Source organism: Rutidosis leptorrhynchoides, chromosome 4 (assembly GCF_046630445.1).
Source record: "Rutidosis leptorrhynchoides isolate AG116_Rl617_1_P2 chromosome 4, CSIRO_AGI_Rlap_v1, whole genome shotgun sequence".
Lineage (NCBI taxonomy): Eukaryota > Viridiplantae > Streptophyta > Magnoliopsida > Asterales > Asteraceae > Rutidosis > Rutidosis leptorrhynchoides.
Window position 1 is genome coordinate 497,205,320 of NC_092336.1, and position 25,321 is coordinate 497,230,640.

The following is a 25,321-nucleotide window of genomic DNA, read 5'->3' on the forward strand; positions in this document are numbered from 1 at the left end:
GGGAAAATAATTTTTCTTATGAACATGAAACTATATCCAAAAATCATGGTTAAACTCAAAGTGGAAGTATGTTTTCCAAAATGGTCATCTAGACGTCGTTCTTTCGACTGAAATGACTACCTTTACAAAAACGACTTGTAACCTGTAATTCTGACAATAAACTTATACTTTTTCTGTATAGATTCATAAACTTAAGTTCAATATGAAACCATAGCAATTGGATTCACTCAAAACGGATTTAAAACGAAGAAGTTATGGGTAAAACAAGATTGGATATTTTTGATCTTTTTAGCTACGGGAAATGTTTAACAAATCTATACAAATCATATCCTAGCTAACTTATATTGTATTATACATGTATTATAATATATTATGTAATCTTGGGATACCATAGACACGTATGCAAATGTTTTGACATATCATATCGACCCATGTATATATATTATTTGGAACAACCATAGACACTCTATATGCAGTAATGTTGAAGTTAGCTATACAGCGTTGAGGTTGATTCCAAAAATATATATACTTTGAGTTGTGATCTAACCTGAGACGTGTATACACTGGGTCGTAGATTGATTCAAGATAATATATATCGATTTATTTCTGTACATCTAATTATGGACAACTAGTTGTAGGTTACTAACAAGGACAGCTGACTTAATAAACTTAAAACAGTAAAACGTATTAAAAATGTTGTAAATATATTTTGAACATACTTTGATATATATGTACATATTTTTTATAGGTTCGTGAATCGACCAGTGGCCAAGTCTTACTTCCCGAAGAAGTAAAAATCTGTGAAAGTGAGTTATAGTCCCACTTTTAAAATCTAATATTTTCGGGATGAGAATACATGCAGGTTTTATAAATGATTTACAAAATAGACACAAGTACGTAAAACTACATTCTATGGTTGAATTATTGAAATCGAATATGCCCCTTTTTATTAAGTCTGGTAATCTAAGAATTAGGGAACAGACACCCTAATTGACGCGAATCCTAAAGATAGATCTATTGGGCCTAACAAACCCCATCCAAAGTACCGGATGCTTTAGTACTTCGAAATTTATATCATATCCGAAGGGTGTCCCGGAATGATGGGGATATTCTTATATATGCATCTTGTTAATGTCGGTTACCAGGTGTTCACCATATGAATGATTTTTATCTCTATGTATGGGATGTATATTGAAATATGAAATCTTGTGGTCTATTGTTACGATTTGATATATATAGGTTAAACCTATAACTCACCAACATTTTTGTTGACGTTTAAAGCATGTTTATTCTCAGGTGAATACTAAGAGCTTTCGCTGTTGCATACTAAAATAAGGACAAGATTTGGAGTCCATGTTTGTATGATATTGTGTAAAAACTGCATTCAAGAAACATATGTCGATGTAATATATTTCTATTGTAAACCATTATGTAATGGTCTTGTGTAAACAGTATATTTTAGATTATCATTATTTGATAATCTACGTAATACTTTTGAAACCTTTATTGATAAATAAAGGTTATGGTTGTTTTAAAAATGAATGCAGTCTTTGAAAAACGTCTCATATAGAGGTCAAAACCTCGGAACGAAATCAATTAATATGGAACGTTTATAATCAATATGAACGGGACATTTCAAAAAGTCCCAAATGCGAAAATGTTTGACCACTTCCTGACACATTTAGACTAAACGGTTTTCACAACATATTATAATAGTTAAAACTAACACGTTCCATCAATAAAAAGGGTTTTACGACACCGGGCCCACATATGCCCAAATTACCCTTTAAGTACCAATTTCAAGTTTTCGACCACACGTCTTTTAACACAAAATAAAGCCGAGCATGGCGATTGGGGATACGCTACCCAATCCTAATCAATCCAAAAGCAAGCCTTCTAAAGCAACTACGCAAGTCCACTAGTCCCACGCTTACCCGAGCCACCGCATCCATGCAAATCTATAAAAAGGTAAACAACGAGAGGGTAAGCTAACGCTTAGTGAGTGAGAATATACTACATACATATATATGCATAAAATGGACACGCCACACAAAATCAAATACCACATACCGGAGCATCCAAGCATAAAGGCAAGCTAGTCTAAGCATACCGTAAGATCACTAAGCAACGAGCTAAAGATATATCAACAAAATATAAGTTCACCAACAACGATGTGAACAATGCCAATAAGCTACACCCGGAGGGTTAGCTACATCACGACAATACAACATTATATGTATACAATATATATATATATCTCGAATAACATAATTTGCTTACGCTTACAACACAATAACCATGGTTAACCAAATCTTCGCAAGGGAATGACTTCGCGAAACAAGTCATCGATGTTTATAACAACCATTAGTGCACTTAACACTTCGTACACTAACCTCATGGGTGGCATCTTAACACTTCGATACTTCACCCCGGGTGGCGTCTTAACACGTCGACACTTCACCCCGAGTGGTGTCTTAACACTTCGACACTTCACTCTTCATTTTACTTGAGGTGGCATTTTAACACGTCGATACTTCACCTCGAGTGGCGCCTTAACACATCGGCACTTCACCTGTTATTCTCTTGGAGTGGCATCTTAGCACATCGATACTTCACTCCGGTTGGTGTCTTAACACATCGACACTTCACCCCGGGTGGCGTCTTAACACATCGACACTTCACCCGTCACATTACTTTGAGTGGTGTCTTAGCACATCGACACTTCACTCGTCACGTGAAATGTGGTGTCTTAGCACATTGACACTTCACATCTCACGCTACAACAAATAAATACATTATATACTTACGCATATAATTATTCCACTCACTATATTAACCCTTCGTCATTGGGGTTATATAAGTCCACATCACACGCCCATGTGATAACGTACACACAAAGTGTGCACCTCGCCAAAGTGATCAACCAAAACGCACAACCGTGCCAATTGGTCCTATACACAAGTCCAACAATTCCACCTATACGAGAAGCGAGCTCTATAAGCGAGAACCCCTTCACCCGATCAGCACCCATCCTACACATACATATGCATATAGGATATTAACACTCACCTTGTCGCCTTGAAGAATGCTACCGAAATAATTCACAATCGCCGATGGAATGTACCTAATCCATTTATCACATAACAAGTAACACAATTAGGGTGGATATACAAATCAACCCAAATTGACAACTAGTGCAATTTCGACCCAAATGCACTTCCAAGCACAAATCGCGCCCAAACTAACCAATAATCACTAACACAAGTGGGAATGGTCCTAATATGCCAATCAAACCCAATCATAGATGTTAAACACCTATCTTGCCCAAAATGACACTTAAACCCTAATTTGACCCATAAGAAGTCAATATCACGCCATTAGCAAGTTTTGACACCAAAACATATTTAACTCGGTTCTATGCTTCAACTTAATCCATTTTAAGTTTATAAACCTTATTAAATCGGCAATTGAGTCATAATCATCAACAAACCCTAATTTTGACTCTAGTCGAAATTTGTCAACCATAAGAACCCTAATGGTTTCCAAAATACCAATAATAACTAACACTAATGATTATACACCATTTACAAGTCTTAAACATGGTTAAATCATTAACCAACCCAAAACCCGCCAAATATCAAAATAGAAAGTTTCCATAAACCCTCTTCATCAACCAAATGGGTTTTACAACTAACAATCTCAAACCCTAACTTGAATATCAAATCTAACAAATGAAATTCGGAGTTAGAACTTACCAATACTACCAAAACATAGCTAGGAGCGAGATGAACAACTTTAAAACCCGAGCTTTGGCTAGAATTCGACTCCTTCTTCTCCAAATCAAGCTCTCTCACTCTAGAACTCTTCCTCTCTCTCTAAATATGGATGAGAGTGTTTGTGTGGGTGAGAAATGAGCTCCAATGGAGTTCTAGATCAGTTTTGGTGACCCTAAACCGACCCCAATTGAAAAGACCAAAGTACCCCTCATTTAAACCTTTTAAAAAAGCTGAAAATTGCTTCTGACGCGATCGGAGCGCCGCTCCATAAGGTGGAGCACCGCTCCAACCTTCAGGTCAGTTTTCAGAAACTTGTTTTGGCCATAACTTTTTGACCGTAGCTCCGTTTTCGATGAATCAAATATCGTTGGAAACGTAATAAGATTTTATTTCCAATGGTAAGGCTTTGAAACATCAACTAAAATTTTATTTGGGGTTGAAAAGATACGTACTCACCTTGTCACTTCAGACAACGTCCAGTTTCCTTCGACGTTCGAGCAAACAACATGTACATGCTTCGTACACTTCATACACATATCGTACACCATAAATACATTATGTACAATAAATATTTGGGTCTTACATAAGTCCTACAATATATTATGAAGTATATATGATGATGTAACTTTCACCACTATAAGTCTCAATTACCACATATACCAGCACGTACTAGCAAATTCCCGCTGCAACGCACGGACTATCCGTAAATATCGTCGTCACCACCACCACCAAACATCGTGTCCGTCGCCACCACTATGTCATCGTCGGTGTATTGTTAAACTAAAAAGGTTAGGGTTTTCTCCGCCTTCACTATCTCCGGGCAACCATCCCCGTCACAACCACTGTCGTTTTCTCCGCCATCGTGTTGTTCCAAGTTTTTTTGGCGAGCCACCGTCGTCACCTCCTTCCTTTTTGTCTATTCGTTTTTCCCGCGAAGTATCATATACCAATTTTCTTCTCCGTTTAATCTCTTTACGATTCTCTCTTGCATGCTTTCATCAATGATTTCTTTACCTTCTATTTCTCTCTTACAGTTGTTGATTATTATTTTTTTTTTTTCCAAAAGCATTTTATGTAACTTATTTTCTGGGTTTCTTATTTGCTATTGCAGGTTCTTTATACGACCGTTGGTGCAATCATTGTGTAGTAAGTTCTATGTTATTATCCGTTCTTCAATTGATTTTTGTTACTAGCATTTTTCCGTCTTACGTTTTATTCTATGGGTTGATGTTTTTTTTGGTAGGTTGCTCTTTCAGGTTGTCGTAATTTTTTACAGGTTAGTATTCTTCCGTTTTTGTTTATGATTTTTGTTCTTCTTTCCTTTCACTATTGTTGTGGATTTTGGGATTACAATATATGCATGTTTATACTTTATACTGCCGGATTGAAATGTAGTGTTGCTTATTATTTTGTTGGCTTACTTCTCTTTGATAATATATGTTGCATACCATAGTTCATCTATGATTAGTTCCAGCAGAAGAGCAAAAGAAAGCAGAAGAGCAAAGACGCACTAAACCTAACGTCGAGCATATATTTTTGGCTTCAAGAAAAGACAAGCAATCTATAATCTGCTCCTACATGGCGTCTACGTTATATCGCTTTTGTAATCTTTTTGGACTCATGTAAATAGTTTGCTGCTATCTTTTGTAATAGGCTAGCATAACCAGCAACAATCTTTTGTAACTGACAGCATAAGTCTACCGCAGCACCGCGCCGTCGACCATGTGCTTGTTTTCACTAAAGTCACATGTACCCCGGTATTCACACAAATCATTACGAACTATGCATTTATCCTTCATTGTTTATAAACCGACTCAATCATAACAAACCAAATTCTGCCGCCGGAATCATAATTTTTTTATTATATCCAGAATTCCCCAAATTTCATCAACCGCCCCTAAATCTTTTGTATTGACTTTATTTTTTAAGAAATAAAATTACTATTTAACAACAGCAAACAGTCACTCATTCGCTAAACTGATCGAGAGGAAATAAACAATGAAGGATAAATGGGGTTACGAGATCAACACTGATTCATCTTCTTGCATCTCTTCAATTAACCAATATTATCACCAGGTCCTTCTCATATTCTATTAAATTAAAATTGATTATTACAGTAGTAATATAATTAAATTGAATTGAATTGAATTTTGCTGCTGAAAATGATGATAATAGGTGCTTAGCTATGGAAGAAAAAGGGACGTGATTATCGAAGCAGTTAAGCATGATCCTGATTGTGTTTTAGCTAATATTTTAGCTGCCCAATTTTCTTCTTCTCCATCTTCTTATCTTCAAGCTGCCAATTCCAATCTTGTAATCTCACTCACTTTCACCAAATATGTATTTAATCTCTGCTGTTAATTAACTAATCTAACTAACTTGTATGCTGTTGCTGTAGGATAATGCATCTCCTTATGAACAAGCAGTTTTTGAAACAGTTACTTGTTTGATTACACCAAATAGGGATGATGATCTTGCTTTTGACTTGCACTTTAAGGTTTTTAATTAGTAATTAGTTTATTATATACCTTACTTACTTATGCTTCATTTCAATCATTTGATTTTATGTGGAATTGGTTTGCTTATTATGTAGTTATTGAAACAATACCCTAAGGATTTGGTATCTTTAAAGAGGGCTCAAGTTCTATGCTTTTACATGGGTCGACCCGATCTGTCGTTGCAACTCGTTCAACAGGTTTATACTTTATTTCTTTATCTCAACTACTACTCTTTCAACATTTCAATCAAGTACTTCATATATGGTTTATTGTCTGAATGGTCTTTAGGTATTAGCTTCGAATGATCAACAGGATTTCGTATATGGAATGTTAGCTTTTCCTCTATTAGAGCTTGGACGAATGGAAGATGCTGAAAAAGCTGCCAAAATGGGCTTCCAAATCAACAACCAAGATCCATGGTCACAACATGCTGTGAGCTATTATAAATGTTTTTCAATACGAGTGTGTTTGTCGTTATATGCTCTCATGTCAGTAGCATTGTTTATGCAGTTGTGCCATGTTTATCAATACGAGTGTCGTTTTAAAGAAGCAGTGGAGTTCATGGAAGATTGCTCAAAATCATGGGGTCCATTATCATCATTCATGTAAGCATATTCTATATACTTTCTTCTTTTAGAAACAGACATGTATGTAGGTTGTTGTATTTGGGTTTATATGAATTCACGTTTAAAAGTTTATTAGAAATGAATGGCTCCTTATGATTTTTATCGTTAAATTAACATATGTCGATGCGGATTCGATGTTAATGTATAGGAACACTCACAATTGGTGGCATGTTGCGCTTTGTTACTTGGAAGGTAACGCTCCTTTTGAAAAAGTATGTGAAATTTATGATAATCGAATCTGGAAAGAGTTGGATAGAAGTGATGCTACTCCTGTAGAGGTTTTTGCTCTTTCTTTTTTGCTTTCTGACAATAGGTTACATGTCCAGTAGTCTCGTTGCAACTGGTGGGTCCATGTTTATCTATGCCATTCGTAATCATTAATTGTGGACGGGTTTGTGTGTATAGGTATACTTGAATGCAGTTGGCTTATTATTGAGGGTTCATGTGAGAGGTGAAATCCGTTTCTTTGACGACCAACTGAACATCTTAGCAGGTTATTTATCAGATCAAGTGAGTTGGTCAATTTGGTAATTTCATTTTGTTTAACTGATATTTTTTGAAGTATAATTCTTACTTTTTATAGTTCTCCAGTTTAATATATACTTTTTCAGAGCTTTTGGTTTCTTGAGTGGCACCTTGATTTGTTGATATTATGGGCCTTAGCTTGTACCGGCAAGTTGTCCGAGGCTCGAGATTTACTAGAGGGATTAAAGTCGAGGTTAATAAATTCCCTCTTTGGTTTTGTCCCTTTATACGTGCTAGTGATTTTAGTGTCATCCAACAATCATTTTAGGTAGTTGTGATTTATGTGGAAGCAAGGGTTATCGAGACTTATTATCGGGTTTGGAGAGTGTGGGGTGTACGCCCGTAAGAGTTGACTCGATAATGCGGCGAATATAGCAGGGGTTAAGGGGGCTGCGCCCTTGCTGGGTCGCACACCTAGGCACTATACGTTATGTGGAAAAGGTGTCTGCCAAGGGTTTCCAGCCAGAAAGTTACACCTTTTCGTGTAACAGTTATCCCACCAAAAATGAAGGGTTGCACCCTTTCATTTTAAACTACCTATGAGACAGAACTTCATAATTTGTTTTTGTACTTTTTGCTTACACGCACACAATAGACAGAATTCACATTTCTCTGATAATTTGATTTGTGATTTCATTACCAAAAACACAAATTGTGTTCTTATCTTATCCCTGTAAAGATTTCGTGAAACCAAGGCAATCATTGAGTCGAAATACTTTATAGTGAAAGTGAATACACGATTCAAGAATCAATCCGGACATTAAAATCATACCATGTATCTAACAATATGTCGAACTATCCTTATTTTACTTTAGAATCTTATCTTATGTTTTACACAGGGTTTGTGCTATGAACCCGAAGAAGGGGAAGTTGATGCAGAAAGGACTTAAGGTGGGTTTTTTTTTTCTATCTTTTTTGCTTCTTTTTCTTTCTTTTATATAACTACATAGCTTAATCTTATGTTTTACTAAAAGTTTCATATTTTTGGTTGTAGCTTGCCAAAGCTGTATATGAATATGGGAGAGGCGAGTTCAGTCGAGCGTTAGAGTTGCTTGGTCCAGACTTTGATGCTGAAAACTGTAAGGTGTTAAGGAGAAATTTCTTATTTTTGTGTGTGTAATACGTTTATCAATATCTCTATACCTTGAGTGGAATCTGAAATGGATTGCGTATTTCAGATGGTTGGTGCCTCTGGGGAACAACTTGACGTCTTCAATGAAGTGTGGTACGTTATGTTGCTCGATGCAGGACATGCTGATAAAGGTGTGATCTACCTTCATGGTATATTAAGACGAATCTTTAGTTCTAAAAGGGAAACTTCCATATGATTACGAAATGTATGTGCAGCGATTGCAGTGATAGAGAAGCAGTTAAAGAAGAGAGATGGCACACCTTTTCTATGGCGCCTATTGGTATATCCCATTATTTCCGTACTCATGTTGTGCTAGAATATATCTTATTTTCTGAAGTCCATGCCTTGATAACTGCTCAATTCTTACATGAGATATGCAATACTTCACACTATTGTGTGTACCTATATATACATCTTTTCATCTAGGTTATGTTCAAATAAAGCGGATTAACTTTTTATATGATATAGTTGAATGTAGCATCTGATAAATATGCCTGAGAAATAAGTAATGGTTTGGTTTGGTTTCAGGAGAGGGGTTATTTGGCATTGGGGAAGCAAGAAGTTGAAGCTATCAGTGCAAAAGCCAAGGCTTTAGAGAGTGCCTACTTCTAATGCATGTAAGATGGCAGGCTGGATAACCTGTAGTTGTCCTACCGAGTGTGTTAGCATAACATTGTAACTTAAAACTTATAAATGTATGTGAATGTTTTTTTGTTCGGGAATAACAATAAGGGAATCTATATATATATATATATATATATATATAGAGAGAGAGGTGGGTTCATATAAGAACCAAGGAAAAGGGATAATTATTTGAAAATGCATGGAACTTTTATCAAATTCCTATTGTATGCATTCAACTTTCAAATCTCCTATTGTATGCATTCAACTTTTAAATCTCTACTATTGTATGTATTTAACTTGTTATAACAGGTAACTTCCAGGTAACCTCAATTTTAAAATTACATCATTAGTCCTTCATGTTTGTCAGATTTTACATCATTTAATTTTTTTGTAGAAAAAACTAGATTGTTGATCCTTCTTCACTTTATCACCTTCTTTCATTATCTACCCTTCTTCACCCCTTTTCATTTAATTTCAATAAATTGAATTTGATTTGTTCATCTTTTCTTTTTCATTAGCGGCTGACATAGTAAATAAAAAGACCAAAGTTTCAGATCTGTAACTTTAGAGATCTGAGATTTGCAATTTTTTTGTAAAACCCTTCAATTGAATTAAACCCAGATCTCTGCAATATGTTTTGTGGGTTTTCAAGCTTCGATTTGAACCACCATCGTAAGCACCTTTCATCGATCTAAACAACAATCTTTCATCGATTAGTGGCATCGGGAAATTATCATCGTCGATTTAGGGTTCCGGTAATGAGATTTCGTGGTCTGAGTTAATTTTATGTTGAAGTTTGGTGGCAGCCATCGATGGTCTTTTCGACGACATCAACAACTGGGGCAATTGCAGGTGGTAAGAATCACGTTCATTCATTTATACACATATAAATCTTAATATTAGTTCGTGGTCTAATTTAATTTCAAGTTGAATTCTCTTATTAAGTTGTTATGAAATTAAAATATCTTCAAAATGATTTTGATCTACTTTTTTTTTTCAGTTTAAAAGCCTGGGACGTTGTATTGGAAGATGATTATAGCTAAATCTGTTATTCTGTTAAAGAAGGGTCTCGTAGTTTTTTCCATTACTTAATGTTTTTTTTCTGGAACTTTAATGTGCTATTCTTCATGGTTGTTTGGTCATATTCATATTCATACTATTACTGTTTGCTAGATGTTGAATAGCTACTCTATATTGTGAATGACAGATGACATGTGACACTTTCAATTGGTATTTGTATGCACATGTATTAATGTAAAATATCTAGTTACTAATCATACATCTTTTCATTCACCCAACAGTGGTTATGAGTTGGAGATGGAAGTTGAATTGTTTTGAATGTGTTTTTGAAATCATTGTTAAAAAGTGTTTAGAAGAGGAAGGTATTCTTGAAGATGAAGATGTTCTTGAAAAATGATGAAGGGAATGGTAGGATTTGATAAGACTTAACGGAAAATTTTAACGAACGTTAAATCGAGGGACCAACAATGTAACTTTTTTTACATATTGACCTGTTACCTGAGTTACAAGTGCTTCAATGCACACAATACTAGAGATTTAAAAGTTGAATGCGTACAATAGGAGATTTGAAAGTTAGATGCATACAATAGGAATTTGGTGAAAGTTCAATGTATTTTCAAACAATTTTACCCAAGGAAAAAGCAAGAACTATGAGAACCCTTTTAGACCATTAGATTAATTAGATGGATGGCTGTGATTAAATGTAATATTTAACAATTTTAAAAATATAAAATTTACACTAAAAGGGTACTTTAGGAAACTAAATTAAGGGGACGCATTGCAGTTGTGTATAAGCTTAACATAACCGTAGGAGCAGTTGAGAATTACGGGAGCAGTTTCAAAACCAAAATAATTATGATCAACATTCATTTTTCTGTGGATTAAAATTCAAATCCCTAATTTGAAGCGTATATGGATTGGGAGGTAAACAATTTTGAAAAAAAATCCCTGTAAATTTCAAACCAACTTCTTAAGTGCGTACATTCATAAGCAAAAAATAGTTCATTCGAATGCTAAAATTTACTTCATAAAATTGATCAATAATCAAGGTACGATATGTTCAATTGATAATTTTTCTATTATGATTTTATTAATTTTAATTGTTTTTTTTGTTATAAGCTTTGGGTTTTTTTTCCAGTGCGTAGTTCATGGATGCTGCAGATGAAAACTCGAAGTTTGAACATACTGATTTAAGTATGAAGATTGGCTGATTATCGGTATTAATCTGTTTACGTGATTTATAATTAAAAGTATTTCGTATGCATATTAAGTAGGTATTATAATTTTTTATTATTAATTTTGTTAATCTATGTTCATTAAGTGAATATGTTAAAGAACATTGTGTACGTATGTCAAATGTTTATTCTGAGCGTGTTTTGTTGATTCATTATGTTCATTAGTTCAGTTAATAAGAATTGTAGTGTGTTCAAAAAAGTAAAAACTATACGCTTTTACATTTATGTTATGATGTTTAGTGTTCAATTTGGAACATGTTTTGTTGTTAACAATGTGATCTGTCATGTGGGGTTTTTCCAGTTAGTTTACATCTGATAGCATCATTATGTTGCATATGTTAACTTTGGGTGAATATGTTTGTTTGTTTAATCTGAAAAGTGTTAGGTTTGTTCTTATTAGTATTAGCTTACTACTTGATCTGATTACTTTGTTAAGAATGTAAATATTAACTTTGTGTTAATATGTTAAATTGTGTATGTTAACTTTTGTAATTTGAACTTGTAAACATGCTGAGATATGATTTTCAGTGCAGTTGTTAATAAATGAAGTTTGCTTAGGGAAAAAAAGTTTTTTGAGATTAACAATTTCGTTTATGACATCTGTTAACTTTTAGTATCATGTGAGTATGTTAATTTTAGTAGAATGAAATTGTTAAGTGTGAACATCAGGTAACTCATTAATTTGTTAAGTATGCACATGTACTTGTTAACGTTTATGTTATGATGTCTAATGGTCAATTTGGCACATGTTAACTTGTGTATGTTAACTTTTGTAGTATGAATATCTAAAGTTGCTTAAATATGATACTTTTTGAGTAGTTAATTTTAGTTTTGATGAACTAGAACTAACTTGTTAACTATCTACATTAGTTAACTTGTTATATTTTGTAGTCTGAACTTGTAAAGTTCCTGAAATATGTTAATTTTAGTGTAGTTAATTTTAGTTATGATGAACTAAAATTAACTTGCTAATAGGTTGGAACATGTTAAGTTGTTTATGTATGCACATGTAGTAACTTGTTAACAATGTGGTCTTGTTTGTTTGGATTTTCAGTTTGTGCATATCTGATAGCATCATTATATGGCATATATTAAGGTTGTGTAAATATGTTAGTTTGTTCACTTTGAACTTTTTTGAGTTCTGTACTTAGTATTATGAGTATACGTGTTAACATTTTATGAATATGTTAGTATGTTTAGTTTGAACTTGTTGAGATGATTACTTACGATTAAGAGTTTACATCTTAACTTTGTTTGAATATGTTGACAGTTTCTGAATATGTTAGTATGTTAAGATGAACAAGATGAGCTAATTATGTGTATAAGGTAACATGTTAACATTGTATTAGGTAACATGTTAACATTGTATGAGGTAACTTGTTAACTTTGCATAAATATGTGTATGAGTTAACTTGTTAACATTGTGTGAATACAACAGAAAATAAGTGAATCTGAAGTGGCAGACTGGAATTTCAAGTTGAATTTCCTGGTTTTGTTCACAAGTGTACTTGGTGGAGCTTTTTTAGGGGCACATGCAGTCTTGGTATATCTCATTACATTTGTGAAGATACAAAACTCAACAACATAGACTGGTGTTGTTATCAATTTGAGTGTGTAAGAAAATGCAAGGTTGGATGGAAGAAAAATGACAAAACGAGCTACTTAGTAGGTCGATTTTGCTGCTGACAGTAAATTCCTTTCATATATCATCACTTAATAACTGTTTTTACCAATATAATATGAGTTTTTTTGTACTTCTACTTCTATTATTATCGTCTAAGTTGGTATTGAAATTTTGAATTTATGCTTAACATATATGTGCGGGTTGAAGTGCATAAGTTAATAACTAGTATAGCTGTTGGAAAAAAAGATAAGTATACACTTGTATACCCACTATAGTTGAAGTGCATAAGTTAATAGTGAAAATGGGTAGGTTGATGCTAAAGTGATTAATGTGAACACTTGTAGAAAAACTGCTATCAACAATAAATTTGTTAATTTGGACACAATATCGTAGCGTTCACAATATAATCTCGTTCAATCCCATAAAGAAAATCGAATTACTAGACCAAATGTAACATACAAGTTCAGACCCAAACTAGCTAAACAGTGACCAATTTGACCCATTCCTTTAACGTAATAACATACTTATATGATGACTTAATAAAACATCAGCAACCTTGGCCCATTTCAAATTCTAAAGTAGTAATCTACAACCAAAACCGAGGCATGCACTCGCGTACTTGACCCATGTCAGTACAACGATATCAATAGGACCCATAGTTAATTATAGTGAAAAAAATTTGACCCAAAAACCAAATGGAGTATATACTCTGACCCATATTAGACACACCAATACAATGAAAAAATTTGACCCAAAAACCAAATGGAGTATATACTCCTCACTCGGCTCTTTGATATTAACTGACTTTTCTTGAATTTGCTCAAACTCTACAACCCGTTGTAATGAATCCACATATGTTTTCTTCTTCTGTTTACTTGCTTTGTAGCAGACAAACAACCTATGAGATAAATCTCCATTTGGTTTATGTTTAGCCTTGTATTTTCTTATAGAGAAACCAGCTTTTTCCGCATAACTTTGATATATAACTAATGCTTCCTCGATTGAATTAAACATTGTTCCTACAACCGGTTTGTATATGGTTAATATCTACTAACATTTGGCTTGTAGAATGCAACACTTGAAGAAGATGCACCTGTTGACAGTTTTTTAAACGTATGAGTGAAAACATAACTAGCCTGTGACATGGTAAGAAAAAAGTTTTATACGAATCGAATCTGTAACAAGTCAATAACTGATGCGAAATTAAATTGAAGGTATTATGATTTTATCAAAAATAGAATCAAGATTCTGACTATGTATGGTTTAATATCATATGGTGACCAACAATAACAAACACATACTGCTTAACCACAATCATATTCATATAAAAATTCCAAATATTTGAAAAGGGTTTACCTTCACTTTGATTAGGGCTCGAAAGTTCATCATAACATTAACTTCTTCCAATTCCAGGGAGTTAAAAACCTCTAATTCGTGTGCTTCTTCAACGGTATTTTGGAGATTTTCATTGTGCAATTCATGCACTTCATCTTGAAGGTTAGACAATTGGAAATAAAAAACAACAATAATAATAATCAGCAACGGCGAATTTAATTGTTGATTGTGAAGATTTTTCTAATTGAAATTTGTTGATTGTGAAATGGGTTAGGAGACATTAATGTTCCATAACTGCATTCCTAAACTTTAATTTTGTAACCGCTGGATATGATTTGAATTTTAGACTACATTAAAACGGGAACCATGTAATTTACTTTTTTACCCTCGTGTATTTTAGTTCTCATGGTTCTTGCTTTTTTCTTAGTTCTCATTTGAACTTTTATATATATATATATACACGTTTATCTTTAAACATTGATCGCTTGTTTGAAACAACACATCCGTGCAATGGTAGCTTACTGTAATAGTAGTGGGACTGTGGGAGCAACTTAAAGTTGTAGTTTCCACATAAGCCTTTAGGGTTTGCAGAAATACACCACAAGTTGTGTAGCAGCACACACATAAACGTTTTTCGTTTATCGCTCGGTCGCAACAAACTCTCCTCGTTCCGGTGATCTTTTCTGGACAACTGTTTAAATTGGGCTGCTTTGGACCGATGTAACCTGAGAAGAACGAATAATCGGTTTAAGGGAATTGTGTTAAACACAAGTCCGGTACAACGTATTATTCGGTTTGATCGTTTTAATCTTATGTTGTTAATCTAATTATCTTTTGTAATCAGATTACCATGCTTTATATGTGTAATCTGTATACATTTAAGTTTCAGTTTTGTACATTTATTCCTATAGTTGTAGTTGGGAACGTGCAACATAAATGGGTGGTCATGAGTTCAACTCTAGTCTCATGCTCCCTTCATCACGAGTTACGCGATTTACGTTCTCTCAGGTCGGCTATCGGACAGGTAGGTAGAGGGCAGCCATATGATTGGTACTACTTTTTAGTTTGTAACGAGAAAAAAATAAATTATAATGTTACATTTGTATCAACTAAATCGATCATCTATATTTATAAACTCTTAACAATTTTAATTTGTGATATAGTGCTAGAAAAATTACTCCGTATTATAACTAGGATAAGATCTGCAGTTAAGCGTACAAATGACTTCCTTGTTATTCTGTTTTGAAGGTGAGGAGAAGAGGCGAGACTTTGAACTTGGTTGACACGGAGTATTATAATTGACTTGGTCGTTCTCAGTGTCTTTAACCCATTGAAGTTTTTGACCCTTAAGCCCAAAATAGACTTTCTATTTTCTTAAAAATATTTTCTTAACAGTAGTGTGTTATAAACCGTTAAATCCGACAACCCAATCGAATAAAAAAAACAAAGTTGAATTTAAATTAATTTTTTGATTCGGTTTATAGATTTGAGCTCGGTTTCGGTTGGTTATTCTTTATTGATTCCGATTATTTAAAAACCGAATTCAATTAGATAAGTTTCAGTCTTAAACAAATAGGTCAAAGGTGCGTCGAAATTTATAATCAAATTCGACTAATAATATATTAAATTATTAATATTAATATATGTAGATCGCAACTCAATTTAAAATCGAAAATTATACTCAAAATTTGTTTTTACAGTTGAATAACAATTTTTTTAGTTTTCCGATCATAACTAAAACCGAACTGAATTTGAATTCAATTTTCAATTTACTTTCGGTTTCGAAATATGAATTTAGTTTAGTTTAGTTTTCATTTTGCTCTCGGAAATTTCTTAACCAAATAAACCTTGAAAATTAAAACCGGATCAATATCTTTTATTTATTAATTTATTTTAATCGGCGGTTAAGAATCACTGACGTGGGGTCAAACACGATGTCGACACCCACCCACCCGATCATATCCTTAGTATGAATCTTTACAATCTTACCGTCCCTCGGACGAATCTATACGGGTATCGTGTGTAGTAAAACCCTATTCGGATGAGGCCCGAACGCAAGACGTTCGCAACCTCTGAAGCCCGTGAAATAGGTAGATAATAACAAGGAAAATTTTGCACCAAGTGATATGACCACGTGAACAAGTCAATATCACTGCACCAACCACTTGTTCTACAATATCTTTTTTTGATAACCTTTTTCATAATGATGCCCACTAGGCCACTATACTATTGACTCCATAACCAAGTGCTCGATTCACAAATTGAAAGAAATAAACTGACTACTCTTAATTAAATGAATTGTTTCCCAACAAAAATATTCCATGTAAACTGGACATATAGTTTCGTGTCGTTAGCAATAAACCGTTGAGGGAGAAAATTGAAAATTAAAAAACTTCCATTATTGCTTGGTAATTGTGCAACATCATAAACTTTATGTTGTCGATAAATGTTATGCCCAAAATTATTTGCAATCTTAGAAATGGATATTTGATTGTTACCATCTTATCTTATATATTCTGATTCTGATATTTAAACAATATTTATATGTGTGGCTAAACTAAGGATGATATCGGACCGGAGGTTTTAGGTAATTCAAGACTCGAACCCGCTCAAACAAACCCGACTAAAACTTGGATCCAGACCCACCGGGTTCCCATTCAATTATTCACTAGCGGGTAAACAGTTCTTCCCACGGGTATCCGGATCCCCAATTATGAACAAACTATCGGGTAAACCGGTTTTTTCACGGGTATTCGAGTATTTTTTTCGGGTTATAGGTATATGGACTCGAGTCTTTTTCGGGTATATGGGCCGGATAATCGGGTTTGTGTCTAAAACCATCATAAGACCTGGACCCGTGAAAAAAAATTAAAAACCATCCTCATACCAGGATCTAGACCCATTTACCCGGTCTGAACCGGACTCAAAAATATAAAGTTACGAGTTTTCTCGCTTTTGTGGGATTGAATTTTGTTATTGTTCTCGTTGTTGCATTTTACCATCGGGTATGAGTTTTTTTTTGGCATCGCTAGGCTAAACTCATTAACGATAAGATACATATCAATCAATGTGACTTGAACCTAGACCTCACAGTCATTGGATATTTATTGAGAAACTATACGACCTAGTAGCTAAAAAAGTAATAGACTCTGTATCTACAAGCAACGATATATTACATTATAGTTACTAGATCCGTTACATTACAAAAGTCATGTAAATTTCCTTCCAAATTCGAATCAACCAAAATTCGTGATTAAGCAACGTAAAAAAATGACCCAAGACTAGGGGTGTTCATCGGTTCTGTTTTCGTTTTTTCGATTTACTCTGTTCGGTTTTTTCAGTTTTGAAATTCTAAAAATTAAAACCAAAAACCAAATCGAAACCAAATTCAAATATCAAAATCAAAACCAAAACCAAAACCGAACCGAAAACCAAATTTGAATTCGGTTCGGTTTCGGTTAAAACCAAATTAACTTCCACAACAATTTTTTTTTTTTTTTTTTTTTTTTTTTACTTTTTTTCTCACGATATAAATAAACATTATAATTATATTATTAACTTTGTAAGTATCATACTAAAATAATATATATAATCGAACATATATACAAATTTTAGAAAATAAAATAAGCTTATATAATATCATAAATAAAATAATACAATACATTTCATATCAAAAAATAAACAAAACCAATACCAATAACAAAACTAAAACTTTCTCTGTTTTAGTCATAGTGTATACTTTCTAATAATAAATTGTTGTAAAACAGTGTATATAAATTTGATTGATTCAACGTGCACACACATAAATTGAACTGAATAGCAAATCGACTTGAAATGATTACAGTTTCAAAAATGAGGAATTAAAAGGAAATTATGAAATTAAAGATTAAAATAGGATTTCAATCCAAGTAAACCGAATTTGACTTGAAGAGTTAAAATATCTATTCAAAATCGTTTCTCGTATATGTATACAATAATATAAATAACTTAAAATATTTATTTAATATTGTATAAATTGAATTCGGTTTTCGGTTAACCAAATTAAAATTTTCAAAACTGAAAACCAAACTGAAAAACCGAATTAAAATTCGATTTCGGTTTTTCTCGATCCGAAAATCATTTTTCAAATTCGGTTTGGTTTTTTTCGATTTGATTTCGATTCAATATTCGGTTTAAATGGTTTCAAACCAAATGGTGCACACCCCTACCCAAGACCCAAGACCCAAGACCCAAGATATGGTCACACATCTACTATAACAAAGATTTTTTTTTTTTTTTTTGGGTATATCCGTGTTTTCAATCCAATTTGAAAACTGATCAATACCAGAACGACCACTCGCTTTGCGAGTAGTCAGACATCGCGGGTAGACTTCCGTGATCACAGGGAATTTAAATTTGTACTAGTACTTATTCGAACCTGACACTTATAGGGAGTTCTATTATTTTTTTTAGAGGTTAAGTTCTTACCTCTAGGCTACGTGATCTACAAATAATAAAGTAGCACACAAATAAACAATAAATAACATAACATAACTGTTATGATATTCAAAAGTCAAAATATGTATGCTCAATTTTAATCATATTACTATTACTATTTCACCTAACGGAGAATAATAATTATCATTGACTATGCACAGTAAGAAATTTGTAGTATATATATGTGGATGCAGATGTAATCAGGTTCCACCCATTCTTACATATATAAAATATATACTTCTATTTCCATCCATCATTACTCTTTCAATTTAAAGTATTGTGTAATAAGTTTAGGCCAAAGGTAGTTATAAACTACAAAATTATAACACGTTATCAGCACGAAGTGCTCCGTATAATCAATGTTTATCTAAGCAAGCACAAGTCACTAATCAAGGTAAGAAATTCTTTAACGATATCTTCTATTATTTATTAGTAAATATTATTATCATCATAAGTAAAATTATATTTATGTAATCTAACTCTTATTAACTTCACTAACATTTATATTTATGTTATCTAAGTTATATATGGTCGGTTATACCGCCTGAATTATATTTATGTAATCTAACTTTTATTAACTTCACTAACATTTATATTTATGTTATTAACTTCACTAACATTTATATTTATGTTATTTAAGTTATATATGGTCGGTTATACCGCCTGAATTATATTTACGTAATCTAACTTTTATTAACCTCACTAACATTTATATTTATGTTATTAACTTCACTAACATTTATATTTATGTTATTTAAGTTATATATGGTCGGTTATACCGCCTGAATTATATTTCTGTAATCTAACTCTTATTAACTTCACTAACATTTATATTTATGTTATCTAACATTTATGATTACTTATGCAATTAATCATTATTTATTTCATGCATACTAATGTTTATTCTTAAAATTTATTATTTATGCATAATATGTTTATTCTCTTAATCTTCGTATTTATACTAAACGTATTTATACTAAATGTATTTATAGTAATCGTATTTGCACTAATAAAATTCTTTTATTAAAATTATTATTAATACAACGAGTACATAACAGTCGTTAACGTCAACTGACGACGTTACAACGACTATATTTTTCAAATATAAAATAAACATCCCCGTTTTCACATTTTCACAAATCAATCTTCATTTTCTCAGATTACCACTCTCAAAAAGTTTTTTGTAAAGATGATTCACACAAGGATGATTTTTCCTATTGTATTGGTCATACTAACTATCATCATTGTTGCTAATATACCACCGGGTGAACCTATATTCTATCCTGTTCTTGTGGTTTTATCATTTGTAATCATGCCATTATTCTATTGTAACAACCCAAACCAACCCTCGACCAAACCACGCGAAAATACAAAATATAAAAAAAAAATTCCTGTGCAGCATACCCGCGCGGCGCGCCAGATAGGGGCGCGGCGCGCCAAAGTGGACTGTCCGGAAAGTCTCTAAATGCGAAAAAGATTGACTAGTTCCCGACACTTTTAGACGAAATGCTTTTTACCATACATCCAAATATGTAAAACTAACTTGTTTCAAATATAAAATCAATGTTTTACAGGCGGGGCCCACATCAGCCGTTTTACGAGTTTAATACAATTTACGAGTTTCGACCACCAAAAAGTTTAAGTTCCAAACTACACAATGAGCATGGCGTTTGGGATTAAACTACCAAACTATCGGTCAAACTCCAAGAGCTACTAAAGCCAAAAGCGTCCCCTAGCATCAAGCGGGATCTCTAGTCCAAAACGATGCCCTTACCCTTGTCCAAAACCGAACCTATAAAATGGTAAACAACGAGAGGGTAAGCAAAGCTTAGTGAATGCAATAATTATACGAATACATATATAATTATACCTACTTGCATACACTTACACAACCGCAAACGTGCTAGCAAACAACATTAGCTTATCGTCGCAATAACAAGCTATAATTCACCAATACCCCCAAGCTAGCATAACATCCGCATATAAATATAACTCGAATAATATAATATGCTTACCACACAAATAACCATGGTTAACCAATAGTACAAGGGAACGGCGCTCGCGAAAACGCCATCGGTGTTCGTAACATCCGTTAGGGCGCTTAACACCTCGCACCACTAACCCCTAGGGTGGCACCTTAACACCTCGGCACATCACCCCGAGTGGCATCTTAACACCTCGATGCATCACTCATTATTTTTACGGAGTGGTGTCTTAACACCTCGACACTACACTCCTAGGTGGCATCTTAACACCTCGATGCTACACCCGAGTGGCATCTTAACACCTCGATGCTACACTCTTCACGTGAAACGTGGTGTCTTAACACCTCGACACTACACATTTCACGCTACAACAAATAGATACATTATATACCTACACATATAATTATTCCACTCACCTCAAAGTCTTGTGAAAAGATACCCGAGCTTGCGAAACCTCAAAGTAACGTACCTATCACATTATACATATTATCAAACGCAAACTCAATTCGGTCAACCAATTCTTTCACCATTCCTAAGTCATTTTGACCCAAAGTGCAATCCCGACCCATTTTGCACCATTAACCCTAATAATGGGTCAACTTCACCAAAAACCCTAACTCTAGTCAAATATGGTCTTATTACATTTTTAAATCACCAATTTAACTCATTTTCACACATGCAAGACCACTTAGGTCATTAAAGACCCATTTGACCCATTTCAAGGTCAACACACCCATTTGGGTCATCCATGCCCAATTAACACCCATTTACATATCATTGAAGTGTTCTAGTACTTTATCTAACTAATTAGGTTCATAAACATAAATTAACACTTTGAAAACCCTAATTAGTTACCTTTGAGTCTACATGACCCAAATTCACCCAAAACCCCCAAATTACTAGCAAGTAGGTTTTGTGTGCATCACTAACCCAAACCCTAACCCTTAATGCAATTAAAGTAAGAATCTAGGTTTTAGAACTTACCAACACAATCACTACGTAGCTAGCGACTAGATGAACGACTTTAGAACTCGCACTAAGACCCGATTCAACCTCCTTTACCCTTTAATGAAGCTTTCTCACTCAAGAAATGCACTCTCTCACTAGAATTGAATTGGAGAGGATAAGGTGGTTGTGAATGGAGTTAATGAGCTCCCAAAACTGATCTAAGGCATTAATTTCGGACCCCAAGGTGATTTTACCAAAATGCCCTCAAAATATCTAATTAAAAAGAAAAGGGGAATCTGTCGCAGACAGATGGCGCGGCGCGCCACCTAGCCGCGCGGCGCGCGACCTCCCAGTTCAGCATCTTTTGTCTTTTTAGTTATGTGCAACAAAAACCCCAAACTTGAGTAACTCATATACACATATGTACACTACAAATATTCGGGTCTTACATCTATTGTTTGCTACTTATGAATTTAAAATGATTCTAATTTCATTTTATTATTTGTCTATGAATAGAAGTTGATTATAATTATGATTTATGTTGTTCATCTTTTTGATAATAGAAAATGTCGAATTTGAAAAGGCTTAAATTTGCTCATTTAGAATCAAGTGGGAACAACTACTTAACATGGGTTATGAATGTAGAAAAATATCTCGAATAAATCGGTATTTTAGAAACCCTGAATGAAAATAACAATTGTTCCGAACAAGAGAAAGCAATAGCAAGTATTTTTCTTAGAAAACATATTGACGAGTCCTTAGAATCTACATATTATATGATCGAAGATCCAAGTGTATTATGGAAAATACTCAAAGATAGATACGATATTAATTATCAAAAAATAACGGTGATCCATGAAAGAATAAGATTGAAGATGTTAGTAGACGCTCTTATAAGAATCTCGGAGATTCTTATTAATGATCTGGTAACGTGGATCATCAGTCTAGTATTTCTTGAATACATGAACATCTTGTTTATCTCTACAAATAAGTCCCAAAAGAAAAGAAAACGAGAGTGAATCTGTTGAAAAATCTTGATTAAATAAACCCTGAGCTACCTTGAGACTTGAATGGTTTGAATTTTCTAAGATGCTTAGCTTGTTATGTATCACTCATAAATAAATGGTTTTAGACCATAACGCATATGTTTATTAAGTGTTATCTTTTATGTACTTCAGATTGTAACTTATTTGCATGTAATATAATTTGATTATCTTGCTGAAATATTACTCATTATTTGCTTATCCTATTTGAAGTTTCAGTATGAATCCTGCTGAAATACAACATCAATTAAATGGTAAAGACCTATGTATTGCAGATAGTGGTAACATACACACTATGATCAAATCTAAGAAATATTTCATTGATTTAAATCAAATGAAGAAATTATAAATACTATATCAGGTCTTGCAAACTTGATATAAGGAACGGAAAAGGCAAAAATTCATATTACCAAATGGTACAAATTTTCTGATAAACAATGCCTTGTTTTCTCCCAAATCAAAGAGAAATTTGTTAAGTTTCTCTGATATATATCATAATGGATATGATTATCAGTCAATGATAACCAGAAATGAGAAATATCTATGTAGCACCGAAAAGCGCATATGATTAAAAGCGTAGCGCATACGATTAAAAGCGCATATGATAAAAAGTGCATATGATGAACAGCGCATATGATGAAAAATGTAGCGCATATGATTAAAAACGCATATGATGAAAAGTGCATATGATGAAAAGCATAGCGCATATGATTAAAAGCGCATACGGTGAAAAGGATATATGATTAAAAGCGCATATGATAAAAAGTGCATATGATGAAAAGCATATATGATGAAAAGCGAAGCGCATATGATTAAAAGCGCATATGATGAAAAGTGCATATGATTAAAAGCACAACGCATATGATTAAAAGCGCATATGGTGAAAAGGATATATGATGAAAAGCGCATATGGTGATTAATGAAAAAGCACATATGGTGATTAATGAAAAACACATATGGTGATTAATGAAAAGCACATATGGTGATTAATGAAAAGAATATTGAGAAAGAATCACCAATGTTTCTTGAAAGAATTAAAGGTTATATATATGGACCAATTCATCCATCATGTGGACCATTTTGATATTTTATGGTTCTAATAGACGCATCTAGTGGATGGTGTCATGTTTGTGTGTTATCAATCCATAATATGGCATTTGCAAAGTTTCTTGCACAAATTATTAAATTGAGAACACATTATTCTGATTACACCATTAAAAGGATGAGACTTGATAATGCTGGTGAGTTAACATCTCAAGCATTTAATAATTATTATATGTCTACAGGGATTGTTGTTGAACATCCAGTTGCTCATGTGCATACACAAAATTGGTTTAGTTGAATCAATAGATAAACACTTGCAGCTAATAACTAGACAATTGGTAATGAGTACAAAACTCTCAATATTTATATGGGGACATGTAAATTTACATGATGCGATATTAATTCGCATTAAACCAAGTGCACGTCATATATATTCTCCATTACCTACTTAATTTTGATCGAGAGCCAAATATTTTTCATCTTAGAACATTTGGTTGTACGGTTTATGTTCTTATCGCACCACCACAACGCACTAAAATGGGTCCTCAAAGAAGGATGAGAATATATGTTGGATATGAAACATCTTCAATCATAAGATATATTGAACCCATGACGGGTGATATTTTTACGGCACGTTTTGCTGATTGTCACTTTAATGAGACAATGTTCCCTAGATAAGGGAGAGAAATAAAAAAATAAAGAAAATGATGTTTCATGGTGTGAACATCAATTAAGGTATCTTGATACTCACAGAAAAGAATGCTAAACAAAAATAAAATAAAAATAATGCATATGCAAGAACTTGCGAATAAATTGCCCGATGCATTTACAAATGCAAAAAGAGTGACTAAATCATATATATCAGCAGTAAATGCTCTAGCAAGAATTGAAATTCCAAAAACTGGCAATAATGTCACTCATGAGTCTTTGCCACATCTGAAACGTGGGAGACCAATTGGTTCCAAAGATAAAAATCCTCGAAAAAGAAAATCAGCTGATAATGAGATAAAAAGGTGTTCAAGAAGAACCACAAATCAATATTCCTTCTAAAGAGGATATTGACGATGTAAATACATAAATTGCAATAAATTATGCAATATTATGGAACCGAAACAAAATGACAAATATTGATTTTCATATAATCTTACAATGACATCATGAATAACGATGATGATCTGGAACCAAAATCTGTCATTGCATGTCAAAATAGACATGATTTGACTTAATGGATATGAGCAATACGAGCTGAATTAGAATCACTCAATAAAAGAAAAGTTTTCGGATCAATCGTTATCACTTTTAAAGATGTGAAACGTATGAGATAAAAAAATGAATTTTTATCCGAAAAAGAAATGAGAAAAAATGAAGTTACAAGATAAAGTAGACTTGTAACTCAAGATTTCTCTCAAAGACCATGAATGGATTATGAG

The 25,321-nt window shown here is 33.3% G+C and overlaps 1 protein-coding gene across 3 annotated transcripts; it reads left to right on the plus strand.

Moving 5' to 3' along the window:
• The first annotated feature begins 5,584 nt into the window (after window positions 1-5,584).
• On the plus strand, window positions 5,585-9,243 carry LOC139844713 (uncharacterized). Of its 3 annotated transcripts, none has more exons than XR_011758074.1 (14): window positions 5,585-5,852; window positions 5,952-6,089; window positions 6,175-6,273; window positions 6,370-6,471; window positions 6,563-6,706; window positions 6,785-6,879; window positions 7,049-7,178; window positions 7,306-7,410; window positions 7,512-7,618; window positions 8,265-8,316; window positions 8,420-8,504; window positions 8,604-8,688; window positions 8,773-8,837; window positions 9,086-9,157. XR_011758074.1 is itself a non-coding variant. In XM_071834933.1 (14 exons), exons 1-14 carry the CDS (start codon window positions 5,775-5,777, stop codon window positions 9,167-9,169), a joined length of 1,374 nt encoding a protein of 457 aa, XP_071691034.1. In that variant the 5' UTR covers window positions 5,585-5,774; the 3' UTR covers window positions 9,170-9,243. The 3 variants fall into 3 exon arrangements, 2 of the variants coding, with proteins under 2 accessions (XP_071691034.1, XP_071691035.1); XM_071834933.1 differs by having other exon boundaries at window positions 8,420-8,509; window positions 9,086-9,243; XM_071834934.1 differs by having other exon boundaries at window positions 6,587-6,706; window positions 8,420-8,509; window positions 9,086-9,243.
• Window positions 9,244-25,321: the final 16,078 nt, after the last annotated feature.